Source organism: Mustela nivalis (assembly GCF_964662115.1).
Source record: "Mustela nivalis genome assembly, chromosome: 18".
NCBI lineage: Eukaryota > Metazoa > Chordata > Mammalia > Carnivora > Mustelidae > Mustela > Mustela nivalis.
This window is the reverse complement of record NC_139037.1, coordinates 42,900,466-42,914,871: the sequence shown is the minus strand read 5'-3', so window position 1 is coordinate 42,914,871 and position 14,406 is coordinate 42,900,466. Positions and strand designations below refer to the sequence as shown.

The 14,406-nt window shown below is 39.0% G+C and overlaps 1 protein-coding gene across 13 annotated transcripts in view; it reads left to right on the top strand.

Moving 5' to 3' along the window:
* The window catches only part of ZNF568 (zinc finger protein 568), a 70,628-nt gene extending 63,878 nt beyond the window's left edge, over positions 1-6,750 (top strand). For all 13 annotated transcript variants that reach the window (XM_082708855.1, XM_082708853.1, XM_082708856.1 and 10 more), the window contains one exon: positions 2,843-6,750. In XM_082708855.1, the coding sequence (XP_082564981.1) occupies positions 2,843-4,284 (1,442 nt within the window). In that variant the 3' untranslated portion in view covers positions 4,285-6,750. The remainder of the gene's footprint in view (positions 1-2,842) is intronic.
* Positions 6,751-14,406: the final 7,656 nt, after the last annotated feature.

Here is a 14,406-nt window from a genome sequence, read left to right as displayed (position 1 = left end):
TATAGATTTATATAACTATTACCACAATTGGGATACAGAACCTTCAGCATTTTAGATATTTTTATAAAATATTTTTGAAACACGGGGTGCCTGGGTGGCCAGTGGGTTAAGCCTCTGCCTTCGGCTCAGGTCATGATCCCAGGGTCCTGGGATTGAGCCCCACATCAGGCTCTCTGCTTAGCAGGGAGCCTGCTTTCCCTTCTCTCTCTGCCTGCCTCTCTGCCTACTTGTGACCTCTGTCTGTCAAATAAATAAATAAAATCTTTAAAAATATATATATATATATATATTTGAAACTGGTATAAGGCTTAGTTGAATAAAGCCAGATACATAACTTTTAGAGTCAGCATTGTTTTGGTTGTATAAAAAGGATACTACAAAATATTTGGAATGAAATAAAAGGTAACCATGAATAACCTAGGAAGTAGATAGGGTCAAGAAGTATGCTGATTTAAGGACTGATTTAAATCCCTAATCACTGATAACCATGCAGGTTTTCTTTTTTAGAAAACTGGCCTGTACAATGGCTGGAGAAATGAGGGTCTTTGGGGGAGAAGGTTATGGGTAAGGGTCTGCATTACTAACATTACTAATAGAATATTACCATACTGGTAAGTCTTTTCAGATCTTGGCAAAGGATACAAAGCTGGAAGGAGCAGTAGTAGAATCTAGGTGGTATGGTGGAAATGCTGTAGAAAGTAGAGGAACCTATTCATTGAAGGCCCTGAGAAGAGAAGTATTAGGTGGGTGTCCTGGTAGACCTGAATGGAGGTCCACATCATGCAGGCCCTTCTCAACCATGCCTAGGACTTTGGATTTTTTCCCTTAAGGACACTTGGCAGCCATTGAAGGTTTTAAACAAGATGAGAACATGATTGGATTGGATTTCTAAGATCTCTCTCTGGCTGTCCTGTACAGATTGAATCAGAGGATTCATGAGTGAAAATGGTATAACTTGCTAGGAAGGAGCCTGTTTGGGAAGTCCAGGTGATTTTGCCTTGTGCTAGAATGAGACCATGGAGTAGGGAAAGCAGAGAGACTCACAGTCGATTTAGGGGAATGATTCTGTAGCTCTGAAGAGTGCACAGGAGAGGAGCAACGGGAGCATCCCTGATGAATGTTACTTTTTGATTTGAGCATTCCTTTAAGGTCCAAATTTGTTATTTGAATCCATGCTTTTTATAGCTTTCCTTTTCTACCAGATTTTTTTCCCCAAAATATTTAAAATAGTAGCATCTTCTGACATCTCTGGAACTTCCCATACAGCATAAAATACCAACATCATTTTATCAATCATATAGACCTTGCTTCTCCCTCTCCTACTCCCCCTGCTTGTGCTCACTCTCTCGCTCCCTCTTGTGTGCCAAATAAATAAAATCTTTTTATTTATTTATTTAGATTTTATTTGTTTATTTGACAGAGACACAGTGAGAGAGGGAACTCTTCTCTCAAGGAACAAGCAGGGGAAGTGGGAGAGGGAGAAGCCGGCTTTGCTCTGAGCAGGGAGCCCGATGTGGGGCTCGATCTCAGGACACTAGGATCATGATGCTTAATGACTGAGCCATGCAGATGCCCGAAATAAATAAAATCTTTAAAAAATAATGTTGGAGGGGCGCCTGGGTGGCTCAGTGGGTTTAAGCCTCTGCCTATGACATGTGTAGATTTATATAACTATTACCACAATTGGGATACAGGACCTTCTGCATTTTAGATATTTTTATAAAATATTTTTGAAACACGGGGTGCCTGGGTGGCTCAGTGGGTTAAGCCTCTGCCTTCGGCTCAGGTCATGATCTCATGGTCCTGGGATCGAGCCCCACATCAGGCTCTCTGCTTGGCCTGCTTCCCTTCCTCTCTCTCTGCCTGCCTCTCTGCCTCCTTGTGATCTCTGTCTGTAAAATAAAATAAAATCTTTAAAAAATAATAATAATGTTGGAGAAATCAATAAAATGATACGTGATAAGGGCACTGCTAAAAAATACAGTAGAGTAATAAGGGGTGTGTTTTGTAAAGAGTGGCCTCATGTTTCAGTAGAGATTAGAATGAAGTATTTAAGCCATATCGATATCTTAGGGAAGAGGCAGAGATTCTGAAGGAGAAATGTGCTTCACAAGTTTGAAGAACATCCAGTTGGTTACGGAGCTGGAGCAGAGTCAGCTGAAGGGAGGAGATTTGCAGTTAAGACCACAAAGAGAGTAGTGTGGGACAAGGGGACAAGTTCAGGGAGGGTTTTATAGACCACATAGGGACTTGGACTTTTACTTGGCCAAAGAGGGAAATCCAGTGGAGACTTTGAGGCAGACAAAAGGCTTAATCTAACTTAACAAGAACACTCTTGCCACTGTGTTAGGTATGGGATATTAGGAGGGCAGCAGGGAAAGTAGAGAGACCTGTTAAGAAAGTGTGTTAACCTGGTGAGAGATGGCTTTGGACAAGGTAGTAGAGATACTGGTAGAAAGAAGTAGTCAAGATCTGGATATATTTTGAAGCTAGAGATGAGAAGACTTGCTGTTAGATGTAATTAATGTCTTCCTCCTTTAGATTCTCATTTCGTTGGTCTTGGGTGGTTCCTGGACATCGTATTTGTAATGTTCCTCAACTGATTCTGATTTTCACCAGAGGTGAAGAACTACTTCCTTCACAAGGTCCCCTCATATTCTCTATTCTCTTCTCCCCTGACCCTTGACCCTGGGCTCTCGCCCCGCCCACCCTGCCAAACTTCAGTGCTGTGTTAAGAGTTATTTAAATTATTCACTATTTACAGTTTGTCATTTCTACCTTAGAACTTCCCTTCTCCTGCCACATGAAAATACCTCCTATTTTCTTTCTTGTTACCTTACAGATTGGGAGTCCAGAAGAGAAACCAAGAATTTATGTCCAAAGGAGCACAGTTATGAAATTAAATCATTGCACCTGGAGATAAAAAGACTCACAAGCTCCGACCTTGAGTGCACTAGGTTTGGAAATAGCAGAGAAATCAAATGCCACTTGGAGAAACAACAGGAGGGACATTTCAGACAACCTGTTATAACTTCTGAGGAAAGGTTCACTTCCACTCAGAACACAGTTCAGACAGTGCCTCAGACAGTTCACACCAGAGTGAAAACCTACGAATGCAAGAGATGTAAGGAAACTTCCAGGTGCCCGTCACACCATATTCAACATGAAAGAAATCGTAATAAGGAAAAAGACTCTAAATGTGGAGAATGTGGGAAAGCCTTTAGTAGTAAGTCAGGCTTGATTAAGCATCAGAGAATTCATGAAAGCAAAAAAAGTAAAGAAAATAAGAAATGTGCTGTTATCCATGGCTCTGAAACAACTAAACCTCAGAGCATTAATACTAGTGAGAAACCTTATAAATGTAAGGAATGTGGGAAAGCCTTTCATTCTAACTCACAACTTAGGAAACATCAAAAGATCCACATAGGTGAGAAACCCTATAAATGTAAGGAGTGTGGGAAGGCCTTTCCGTCTACCTCACAACTTAGTTTACATCAGAGAATTCATACTGATGAGAAATACTATGAATGTAAGGAATGTGGGAAAGCCTTTACCCGTCCCTCACATCTTCTTCGACATCAGAGAATCCATACTGGTGAGAAACCCCATAAATGTAAGGAATGTGGGAAAGCTTTTCGTTATGACACGCAACTTAGCCTTCATCAGATAATTCATACTGGTGAGAGACGCTATGAATGTAAGGAGTGTGGAAAGGTATATAGTTGTGCCTCACAACTGAGTCTACATCAAAGAATTCATACTGGTGAGAAACCTCATAAATGTAAGGAATGTGGGAAAGCTTTTATCTCTGATTCCCATCTTATTCGACATCAGAGTGTTCATACTGGTGAGAAACCATATAAATGTAAAGAATGTGGGAAGGCCTTTCGTCGTGGCTCGGAACTTACTCGACATCAGAGAGCTCACACTGGTGAGAAACCCTATAAATGTAAGGAATGTAAAATGGCCTTTACTTGTAGCACAGAACTTATTCGACATCAAAAAGTTCACACTGGTGAGAGACCCCATAAATGTAAGGAATGTGGGAAGGCCTTTATTCGAAAGTCAGAACTTACTCATCATGAGAGAAGTCATAGTGGTGAAAAGCCCTATAAGTGTAAGGAATGTGAAAAAGCCTTTGGTCGTGGCTCAGAACTTAATCGACACCTGAAAATTCATACTGGTGAGAAACCTTACAAATGCAAGCAATGTGGGAAGGCCTTTATTCGTGGTTCACACCTTAGTAAACATCAAAGAATTCACACAGGAAAGAGGAGTGAATGAAGTGGAGTGGGAAGGCTCAAAATTTTATGGACCTCTGCAAAGTCAAACTAGTAAAACACGAAAACCCCTGTGATTTTAAGGAATGTGGGATAGCCTTTGAAAATAACTTAATATCGGAGCTAACACTGTGGATACAGGGCCTTTATTTGAGGGCCATAATTTATTTGACATGTGTTAATGTTGATATACTTTATAAATGTTAGGGATTGAGAGGGTTCTATTTATGTTTCAAAATTTATTAGATATCAAGGTTCAATTGATATAAAAGTGAAAAAACTCCTTGAATGTAAGGAAAGTGGGAAGGCTTTGGAAGGCAGTTAATGTGTCAGAGACTGTCATACCAACAATTCACAACATCAAGGTCATTTGGCCTGGGGGAAATCAAGAGGATTTATAATATAAATATTATAAATATAGGAGACCAATTTGTTTTAGCTAACAAATTACTCATCTCACTTCATACATGAGGAAGACTGCAGTAATGTTAAAAATGCAGCTGATTCTTCCATCCCACTCAGATCTTAAATATTTGCAAGCTTTTCCTCTAAAATTAACTTAAACTGAGGCAGAGTGGTAAAGGATTTAAGCAATGCTCAGTCTTACTTGCCTTTTAGGGCAAATTACTTAACTAGATCTAAACTTTCTCAGTTATAAATTAATGTTAGCACCATCTTATTAGCATTATAAGATTAAATAATTACATTATATCCCATAGAATATTGTATGGCTCATATTGAAAGTGAGTTAAATAGCTGCTTCTATTTATTTTCATATTTGTGGATAGAGATCATATGAGAGGAAGGCTTTTATGTGTACCATGACTATGGAAGCATCTTCTATCATCTTTTGAATGTCAGGTAATTCCTTCTGGAGAATAATTGAAAACCAAACTTTTTGTTCACCTTGCCCTCTTGCCTCACTAGGGGAAAGAAAATCAAGGCAAGTTACAGTTTGGAGTGAATGACAAACATCTCCATGTTGAAAGTTGTAGGATGCAATAGAACTATCCTTAAGAAAATTAACTTCTTTTAATATGTGTAGAAAATATGGACAGTTAATGGCCACGATTCATTGTCAGTGCACTGTACTTGGTGCACAGCGTGTTCTAATAGGTTCCCTGGAAACACTTGTTGAAATCTGAGGAATGAGAGAGTGAATGAATAAGCAGTCAGCTCTAGTGTGTAGAAAAGCTCTAACCAGTTAAGAGCAAAGCCAAAAACAAAGCAACAACAACAACAATCCTTGAAAACTTCCTGAGGTGGGAGGAAAAAACCCTCAAGCATCATGAATGAGAGGAAATGTAACTAAAAAAAGGAGTTTTAAAGAAAAAAGGCAATATTGTGACAGACACTGTTGGTTGCCTATCTGGTGGTGTTAGCCATTCTCCCTTTGCCAGGACTGCCCGCTGCTCATCTAAAGTCTAGGTCTTGCTCTCCTAGTTTGCTTTGCATCTGGGCATGTGTAACAGTCCTAGCCATACAAGATCTGAACAAAATTCTGCAAGTAGGCTTCAGGTTAAATTTTCTTGCCCAACAAAATAGGAGGAAATAGTCCTCTTATATACAGGATGCATGTCTGTATGTCTGTGTGGATACCGGAATTGTGGCCATTTTGCTACCGGAGGGGTGAAAAGCTGAGATTGATATGCAGGATAGATTGGAATTACCTGCATCCTTGACATTGTTGAACTGAGGAAACGATGCAGAGCTGCCCTGCCCCTGAATTTTGAGTAAAATAAACTTCATGCGTATCTCTTTTAAGTTTATACTCAATTTTTTATGATAGACCTGAGTCCTGGGGGAAAAGTGTGTGTGTGTGTGTGTGTGTACACCTTTAATTTAGTAAGATGAGGAAATGTTTATATTCAATTTTTTATACTATATCTGAAAATGTGGAAGAGCATTATTAAATATTTTTTAAACGGGTACACATATATTCTACTTTGCTTTAGTAAGACATGGGAAATGGTTTTTATATGCTTTTTACATTCAGCATTGTATTGTGTGTGTGTATATTCAGCTCTTTAAAGCATGGCTGAAATCTTGAAAGAGTATTTTTCTGAATAAAGTAAGAACCAATTAAAAAAGTTTTCAAGACTTAAAAGTTGTATTCTAATTTTATAGAACATGTTTTACCAAAAAAAAAAAAAAAAAAGGGTGTATTGTAAAGATTTTTTAAAAACCTGTCGGGGTGCTTGACTGGCTCAGTCTGAAGGTCATGCAACTTTTTTTGTTCTATTTGTTTGAGAGCGAGAACAAGCAAGAGCCATGAGCAGGGGGGAGGTTCAGAGGGATGAGAAAAAGCAGACCCCCTGCTGAGGACCCCAGGATCATGAACTGAGCCTAAGGCAACTGAGCCACTCAGGCAGCCCAAAGAGCATGCAATTCTTGATCTTGGGGTCGTGAGTTCAAGACCCACACTGGGTGTAGAGATCATAAATGAAATTAAAAAAAAAAACTACATTTATTCTCTGAATTGCCAATACCAATAGCCTTCGATACTTTCTGCCATACTCAAGAAGCATGCCCATGTTTAGAAAGTTTGTTTTGGTGGTGGTGGTGGGGGTGGTGGTGGTGTATATGTGTGTGTTTAGCATGGTTGAAATGGAATTGTGCTTACATTGAAGTGCAGTCACCTTTTCTCACTTGGTAACATACCATAACCGTCTTCCTTCCAGTTAGTACCTACAGGTGTAACTTTTTAGCTTTAGACTCATTCATCATAAAGACAGCATAATATATGTACCCAATCTTCTATCAGTGAAAGTTCAGGTTTATTATTTTACAGACAATTGTACAATTTTACTACTCATGTACTGTTTCATGTTGGTGTTTATATTTTTGCTGAGTGGGTAGATTCCCTCCAGTTGGATCCCTTGCGTTACAGCATAGTATATTTCTTTCTTTTTTTAAAAAAGATTTTATTTATTTGACAGAGATCACAAGTAGGCAGAGAGGCAGGTAGAGAGAAGAGGATGCATGCTCCCTGCTGAACAGCGTGCCCAATGTGGGGCTCGATCCTAGGACCCTGGGATCACGACCTGAGCAAAGGCAGAGGCTTTAACCCACTGAGCCAGCCAGGTACCCCACAGCATAGTATATTTCAAATGCAGTGGATAATGCCTTATTTTCTTAAGTTTGACATTAATCTAGCAATTATGTGCATTCCCAACAATTTTAGCAAGGACTGAAACTTTTGTTAAATTGAAGAAAAGAGAGTGCCTTTAATTTGCATTTTCTTAATTGTCAGGTTGAGTATGTATCATGCCTAAGAGTTATTTGAATTTTATTTCTCTGAATTGCTTGTTTTTATGTATTCCCTTTGTTAAATTGGAGTAGTTTTTAAAGCAGTTTATAGGAATTTTGTTTTGTCATATACTTTGCTGTTGGTTTTCTTAGCCTAGCATGTATTTTCTGCCTTTTCTAATGACAAAAGAAATCAACAGACTTTTTCTGTGAAGGGCCGGATAGTAAATATTTTAGGCTTTGTGGTCTTAGAGTCTCTACTCTGCCTTTGTAATATGAAAAAATACATAAACCAGTGGTCCTCAACCAGGGGTAACTTTGCCTTTCCTCCTCCTAACCTCAGGAGACATTGGGCAGTGTCCAGAAACATTTTTGGTTGTCACTTTGAGGGAGAGGGCCACTGGCATCTAGTAGATAAAGCCAGAGATGCTCCGAACACCCTGCAAAGCACAGTACAGCCCCTCCCAACAGAATTATCTGGTCCAAAATGTCATTAAGTACTGACACTGAGAAATCCTGAGTGTAAGAAAATGGGCATGGCTGTGTTCCAATAAAAAAAAAAAAAAATTTACACACGGGCGCCTGGGTGGCTCAGTGGGTTAAGCCTCTTCCTTCAGCTCAGGTCCTGATCTCAGGGTCCTGGAATTGAGCCCCCATTAGGCTCTGCTCAGCGGGGAGCCTGGTTCCCCCTCTCTATTTCTGCCTGTCTCTCTGCCTACGTGTTATCTCTCTGTCAAATAAATAAAATATTAAAAAAAAAAAAACAATTTACACAGACAAGCAACAGGCCATCCCTGTTTTAAATAATTCTTTCTTGATGTTTTATATCTACTGTTTTGGTTTTGTTCCTAAATTGTCTTTTACTCCTAATTTTTACAAATTTTTTTCTGTTTTATGCTTTTAAATTTTCTACTAAGAATAATTCAGGAGAACAGTAGCACTGGTGTAATTGCTGCCTATAATTAGGCATCTAATTGTTTTTTATTAAAATTTTATTTAAAAAAGGGGTGCCTAGGTGGCTCAGTCAGTTAAGCATCCCACTCTTGATTTCAGACCAGGTCATGATATCACAGTTGTGGGATTGTGCCCCACATCGGGCTCTGCACTTAGGGTAGAGTCTGTCCCTCTCCCGCTGCTCCTTCCCCTGCTTTCACGTACTCTTTCTCTCTTGAGTAAATAAATACACTCTTTAAAAAGATGTTTATAAAAGAAGCAAATCATTTCAGAAATAGGTAAAGCCTTCTCTTTACCCCTTCAGTCCTGTTCTCCCTGTGTCTGCAGAGGCAATAAGTGCAAGTAGTATCTATAATGTACACACATGGTACATATGACTATAGATTTTTTTAAAAGATTGAATTTATTTGACACATCACATGTAGGCAGAGAGGCAGGCAGATAGAGATGGGGAAGCAGGCTCCCTGCTGAGCAGAGAACCCATCGTGGGGCTCGAACCCAGGACCTGAGATCATGACCTGAGCTGAAGGCAGAGGCTTAACCCTCTGAGCCACCGAGGTGCCCCAGATTTCCAAGTTACGCAAAATAGTGATAGATCTCTCTAATTTTTCTAATTGACAAAATGTAGGATCTAAAACTATTGAAAAATATCTTTTTTTATGTGCTGTGTTTTATATGTCTTTTTATTCATGAAATAGAGAAAAACAATCGCAGGTAAGAATCTATTTTTGAGAGAGCAAATGCACACAGTGGGGGAGGGGCAGAGTAAAGGGGAGAGGGTGAACCCCAACCAGGCTCCATGCCTGATGTGGAACCTGACTTGGGGCTTCAATACCACAACCCTGAGATAATGGCCTGAGCTGAAATCAAGAGCTGGATCCTTAACTGACTGAGTCCCCCTTTCTGTGTATTTTCAATAGCAAGGAATTTAGTAAAAGATACTTTGTAAATAGAAGAATTTTTTTCCCTTTATCTAAAGGAATCAATGCAAATCATGTTCCTAAAGATGTTCACTTAAATAGTAGAACATTTGAAAACTAAAATTTTCACTTATAAATATCATAATGTGGTAATTATTTTACCACAGCACCAGATAAGAAAAAACTAAAATTTTAGTACTGTGAATGTCTGACATATATGAAGGTGGCTGCAAATTAGAAAGTAACAAAAGGTTGTAATAGTTCAGTTGCAATATGATTGATTTCTCCTTTATAATATTTCTTTGTGAGTTTTATACTCTTAAAGGATGTACTATTCTGTGATTGGGAATGAAGAAATGAAAACAAACTTAGGTAAGAGAAAAATGTAATTTTTTTTATTAGTATAAAGGTAAGTTGGATCATTTTATATTGGTTCTTACTTAACATATTAGTACATGTGCAGAGGCAAATGGCTTTCTCTCCCCATCTACCACTCTCACATAAATGCAATGACCCAGGACTTTACTATTTTTTTTTTTTTTAAAGATTTTATTTATTTATTTGACAGAGAGAAATCACAAGTAGGCAGAGAGGCAGGCAGAGAGAGAGAGGAGGAAGCAGGCTCCCTGCTGAGCAGAGAGCCCGATGCGGGACTCGATCCCAGGACCCTGAGATCATGACCTGAGCCGAAGGCAGCGGCTTAACCACTGAGCCACCCAGGCGCCCCAGGACTTTACTATTTTAATCACAGGGCAGTTTAGCCCTTTCCAAAGAGATGTGATGATTACATTGCAGTTTATTCCCACTCCCACCCCAACTCCCACTCCTTGTTTTTCATTCAGTTATATGAGAAGAATCCAGGAAAAATTCAAGATAATGCCCTACTCCAATGGAAGAGGTAAGCTAATGGATGAAATTGAACCAAACTAAAACTGTTAAAGGGGCACCTCACTGGCTCAGTTGGTAGAGCATGCAATTCTCGAACTTGGGGTTGTAAATTCAAGCCCCACACTGGGTGTACAGGTTACTTAAAAATACAATCTTTAGGGGCACCTGGGTGGCTCAGTCATTAAGTGTCTGCCTTCCGCTCAGGTCATGATTCCAGGGTCCTGGAATCGAGCCCCACATCGGGCTTCCTGCTCAGCGGGAAGCCTGCTGCTCCCTCTACCACTCCCCCTTACTTGTGTTCTCTCTCTCGCTGTGTTTCTCTGTCAAAGAAATAAATAAAAACTTAAAAAAAAAATACTATCTTTTTTTTTTTAAAGTAACACGATAAGAGAAATAATTGACGTGACAGGCCATATTAAAATTTTAAGTGACAACATAGAAAACTGGGTGGATACTATAATTACATTGATTTTTTCACCTCTCAGTTATTTACACATTTACCTCTTTTGTTTCCAGTTTTTGGCTATTGTAAATGTGTAATATATTCTTTTAAAATTCAAATACAGTTGACATCTGTATAATACATTGTTCATGTAATTAAGGAGATTCCTCAGATGACTCATTCATCCCTTATGAATTTAAAAAAAAATGATCACCTGTGCTAATTTACCTATTTCGTATAATGGGTTTTGCTTTCATTTCTAAACCATAACTGCATTCATTCCAGGGTAGGGGGATCTTTAGAGTTCATTTAGAACTCACAAATGACACATTATATTAAGGGAATTGTTTAATTTTTAGAGAATAAAGGACTGACTATTCAGCCTGAAATAATCTGTTAATGACTTACAGCAAAAATGAAAAGTAATTAGTCGTTCCCTCCTTTTACTGATTGAACTAAAAGACACTGTCACAGGTGATCTTAAGGTTTTAAGTGAAAAAGGAACATCTTCCTTAGTGTTAAATCTAAATTAGCTTGTGGTCAGTTCAAAACTTTCTTCCCCAAAACATGAACCCTAAAAAACACCCTGCTTATCTTCATGCTAACATTTTTGAGGTTTTATATAGTAAAATATGTGTCTTCCAGCCAAGTACCACTAGGAACATTCCTTGTAGTCAAGACAAGTTGGGTTTACTGCTCATTGTAGCAAAGGGGACATACAATATTGGGTTTGTGGTTATTTATTTAGAGAAGGTTTAAGGAAGTGGAGCTTTGTTCTGGATTGGATGTTCTCAGGAATCAGGGCAATTCTTTAACTGCGTATCTTAATTTTATCCATAAGGAGAGTAGACTAAAGGAAGGCTAAAATTGTAATTGGTAAAGAAGTAGCAGTCATTGATAGTGTCCAGGGGTGTTTAGCATTTTGTGGCTTGAATAATGTTCATGTTTTATCTGTATTTAGATATGATTACAGGGTGACCTTGTTCTTGATCCATCAGGATCACAGAGTTGTCTACCTGCTGCTGATGTTATGTGAACTTAAAACAAGATCTCGTTGACAGTACCAGGCTAGTTCTTACAAGTGAGCAGCAGCTTCTCTCTTTCTCAATTATATAAAGAGCATAAATCTTTTTTCCCCCAAAGATTTTGTTTGAGAGAGAAAGAGAAAGAGAGATAGTGTGCATGAGCAGGGGGAGGGGCAGAGGGAGAGAAACCCAAGCAGACTTCACACTGAGCACAGAACCCCACATGGGGCTCTGTCTCAGGACCCTGAGATCATGACCTGAACCAAAACCAAGAGTTGGACGCTGAACCAACTGAACCACCATGCACCCAAAAAGCATAAATCTAAAGTGCACAGCTTGATGTCGTTTTATCAATTTTACTGATTTAATTTATATATAATAAATGAGCCACCCAGGCGCCCTACAATTAGTAATAATTATTTGTAGGACTAAATAAAAATAAGAAAATATAAATGTTCTAATGCAGTTTTTTTTCTGTTCTCTGATTCAGCAATTTAACTGCTTTGAAATTTAAATTTTGTAGTCCATATTACTGTGTATGTATGTATATATTATATAATATATATATATACACATATTCAAAGTAATCACTGTAACCATTATGTGGCTTGAACTCAAAACCCAGAGATCGAGTTACATGCTCTACTGATTGAGCTATCCAGGTGCCGCATTATTGTACATTAAGACACAAAGATGTCAGGGGCATCTGGGTGGCTCAATCAGCTAGGCGTCTGACTCTTGATTTCAGCTCATGATCTTGGGGTCATGAGACTGAGCCCCACATTGGGTTTCATAATCAGCATAGAATCCCCTTGAGATCCTCTCTCTCCCTTTGCCCCTCATCCCCACACTCTCTCAAATAAATAAAAAGACACGATGTCATACTTTTTGAAAGGAGAACGGGGGTGCCTGGGTGGCTCAGTGGGTTAAGCCTCTGCCTTTGGCTCAGGTCATGATCCCAGCATCTTGGGATCAAGCCCCATATTGGGTTCCTGGCTCAGCAGGAAGCCTGCTTCTCCCTCTCCCACTACCTCTGCTTGCATTCCCTCTCTCACGGTGTCTCTCTCTCTGTCAAATAAATGAACAAAATCTTAAAAAAAAAAAAAAGAACGGAAATATAATAGAACCAATTGAGCATATATTACCCTATACAAGAATAATTAATAAGGACATGTTTCCTTCTATCCTTTGGTGTATAGCAGGTTATTTTTACTCATCTTTTCCAGTAATACTTCTGGACTAAGACATCATTTTTCATGTATATTGGTAAAAAGGAATATAGGCAAAACAAAATTCCCTTTGACTTGTAGCTCTGCTCTCATCAAGCCGACATTCCAGATTCTTGGTGTCAGCCCAATGCGATGATAACAAATACTCTCTCAACAAAAGCATTTGAGCATTGAACATACAGGATTTTACTCCCAACAAGAGCATGTTTTTAGATTTGGATGATCTCTGGGGCCCTGGAATGTCCTACTTGGTAGGAATATTTTTTTTGTTAAGATTTTATTTATTTATTTGACAGAGGGAGATCACAAGTAGAGAGGCAGGCAGAGAGAGAGAGGGAAGCAGGCTCCCTGCTGAACAGAGAGCCTGCATGCGGGACTCAATCCCAGGACCCTGAGATCATGTCCTGAGCCGAAGGCAGCAGCTTAACCCACAGAGCCCCCTTGGCGCCCCTTGGTAGGTGTATTTTTGCTTGATTGGGAGCTTTGGCCACCAGCCTGTCTAGACTGTCTAGAGTTATGATGGGGGCTTTAGGACACACCATTACCAGCTGTGACCTCTGGAGGAACTGGAGACTAAAGGTAAGAGTTTGAACCTTCAGAAGGAGCTGGAGACTAAAGATCAGCCTCATGGAAGAATGTAATTGAGCTCCAGGAATAACTCTGGCAACCAAAGCCTCAGGCAAGCTTTCCTGCGGGAATTATCCCGTCATAACCAAGAAGAGGTATCGCCATCCCTGACTGCATGGGTAGAGGATGACTGGAAGCTCCACATTTTGATCCCTCCCAGTTTGCCCTATGCATCTCTTTAGCTGATTCTAATTTGTATCTTTTTGCTGTAAAAATAATCACTGGTGCACTGTTTTCCTGAGTTGGGAGTTGTTCTACTATTCTACTGAATTACGGAAACTTAAGAGTGGTCAGAGGAACAGCTGAATTTGACAAAAGATTTGTATTATTCATCACATCAGCAAATTAAATAGGGGAAAAACATCATGTTCACACCAATGGACGACAAAATGACTTCTGACAAAAATCTAGCAGGCATTAAGTAAAATAGGGACGGAATGAAAACAGTTATGTATAACAAAGACTATTTAAATCAAGAGGCATTACACTAAATGTTTAAATAGATACATGATTTCCATCAAAATGGAAAAAATGAGAGAAATGTATCCTCACCAATACTGAACCTTATTCTGATAATACCAGCTACTGCTATGAGAAATGTATATAAAATATAAATATTGAGGGAACCTTTTTCTACTTGGAAATGCCATGACCACATGGCAGAAAATTTAACACTAGAAATAAAAAGAGTAAGATTATCTGTAAGGTTAAAAAAAAAAAAGACAACTATCTAAATTTAAAATGTTAGCAAAACAATAAATGCCCTTAGTTATAACTTGTCACCTTGAGAAA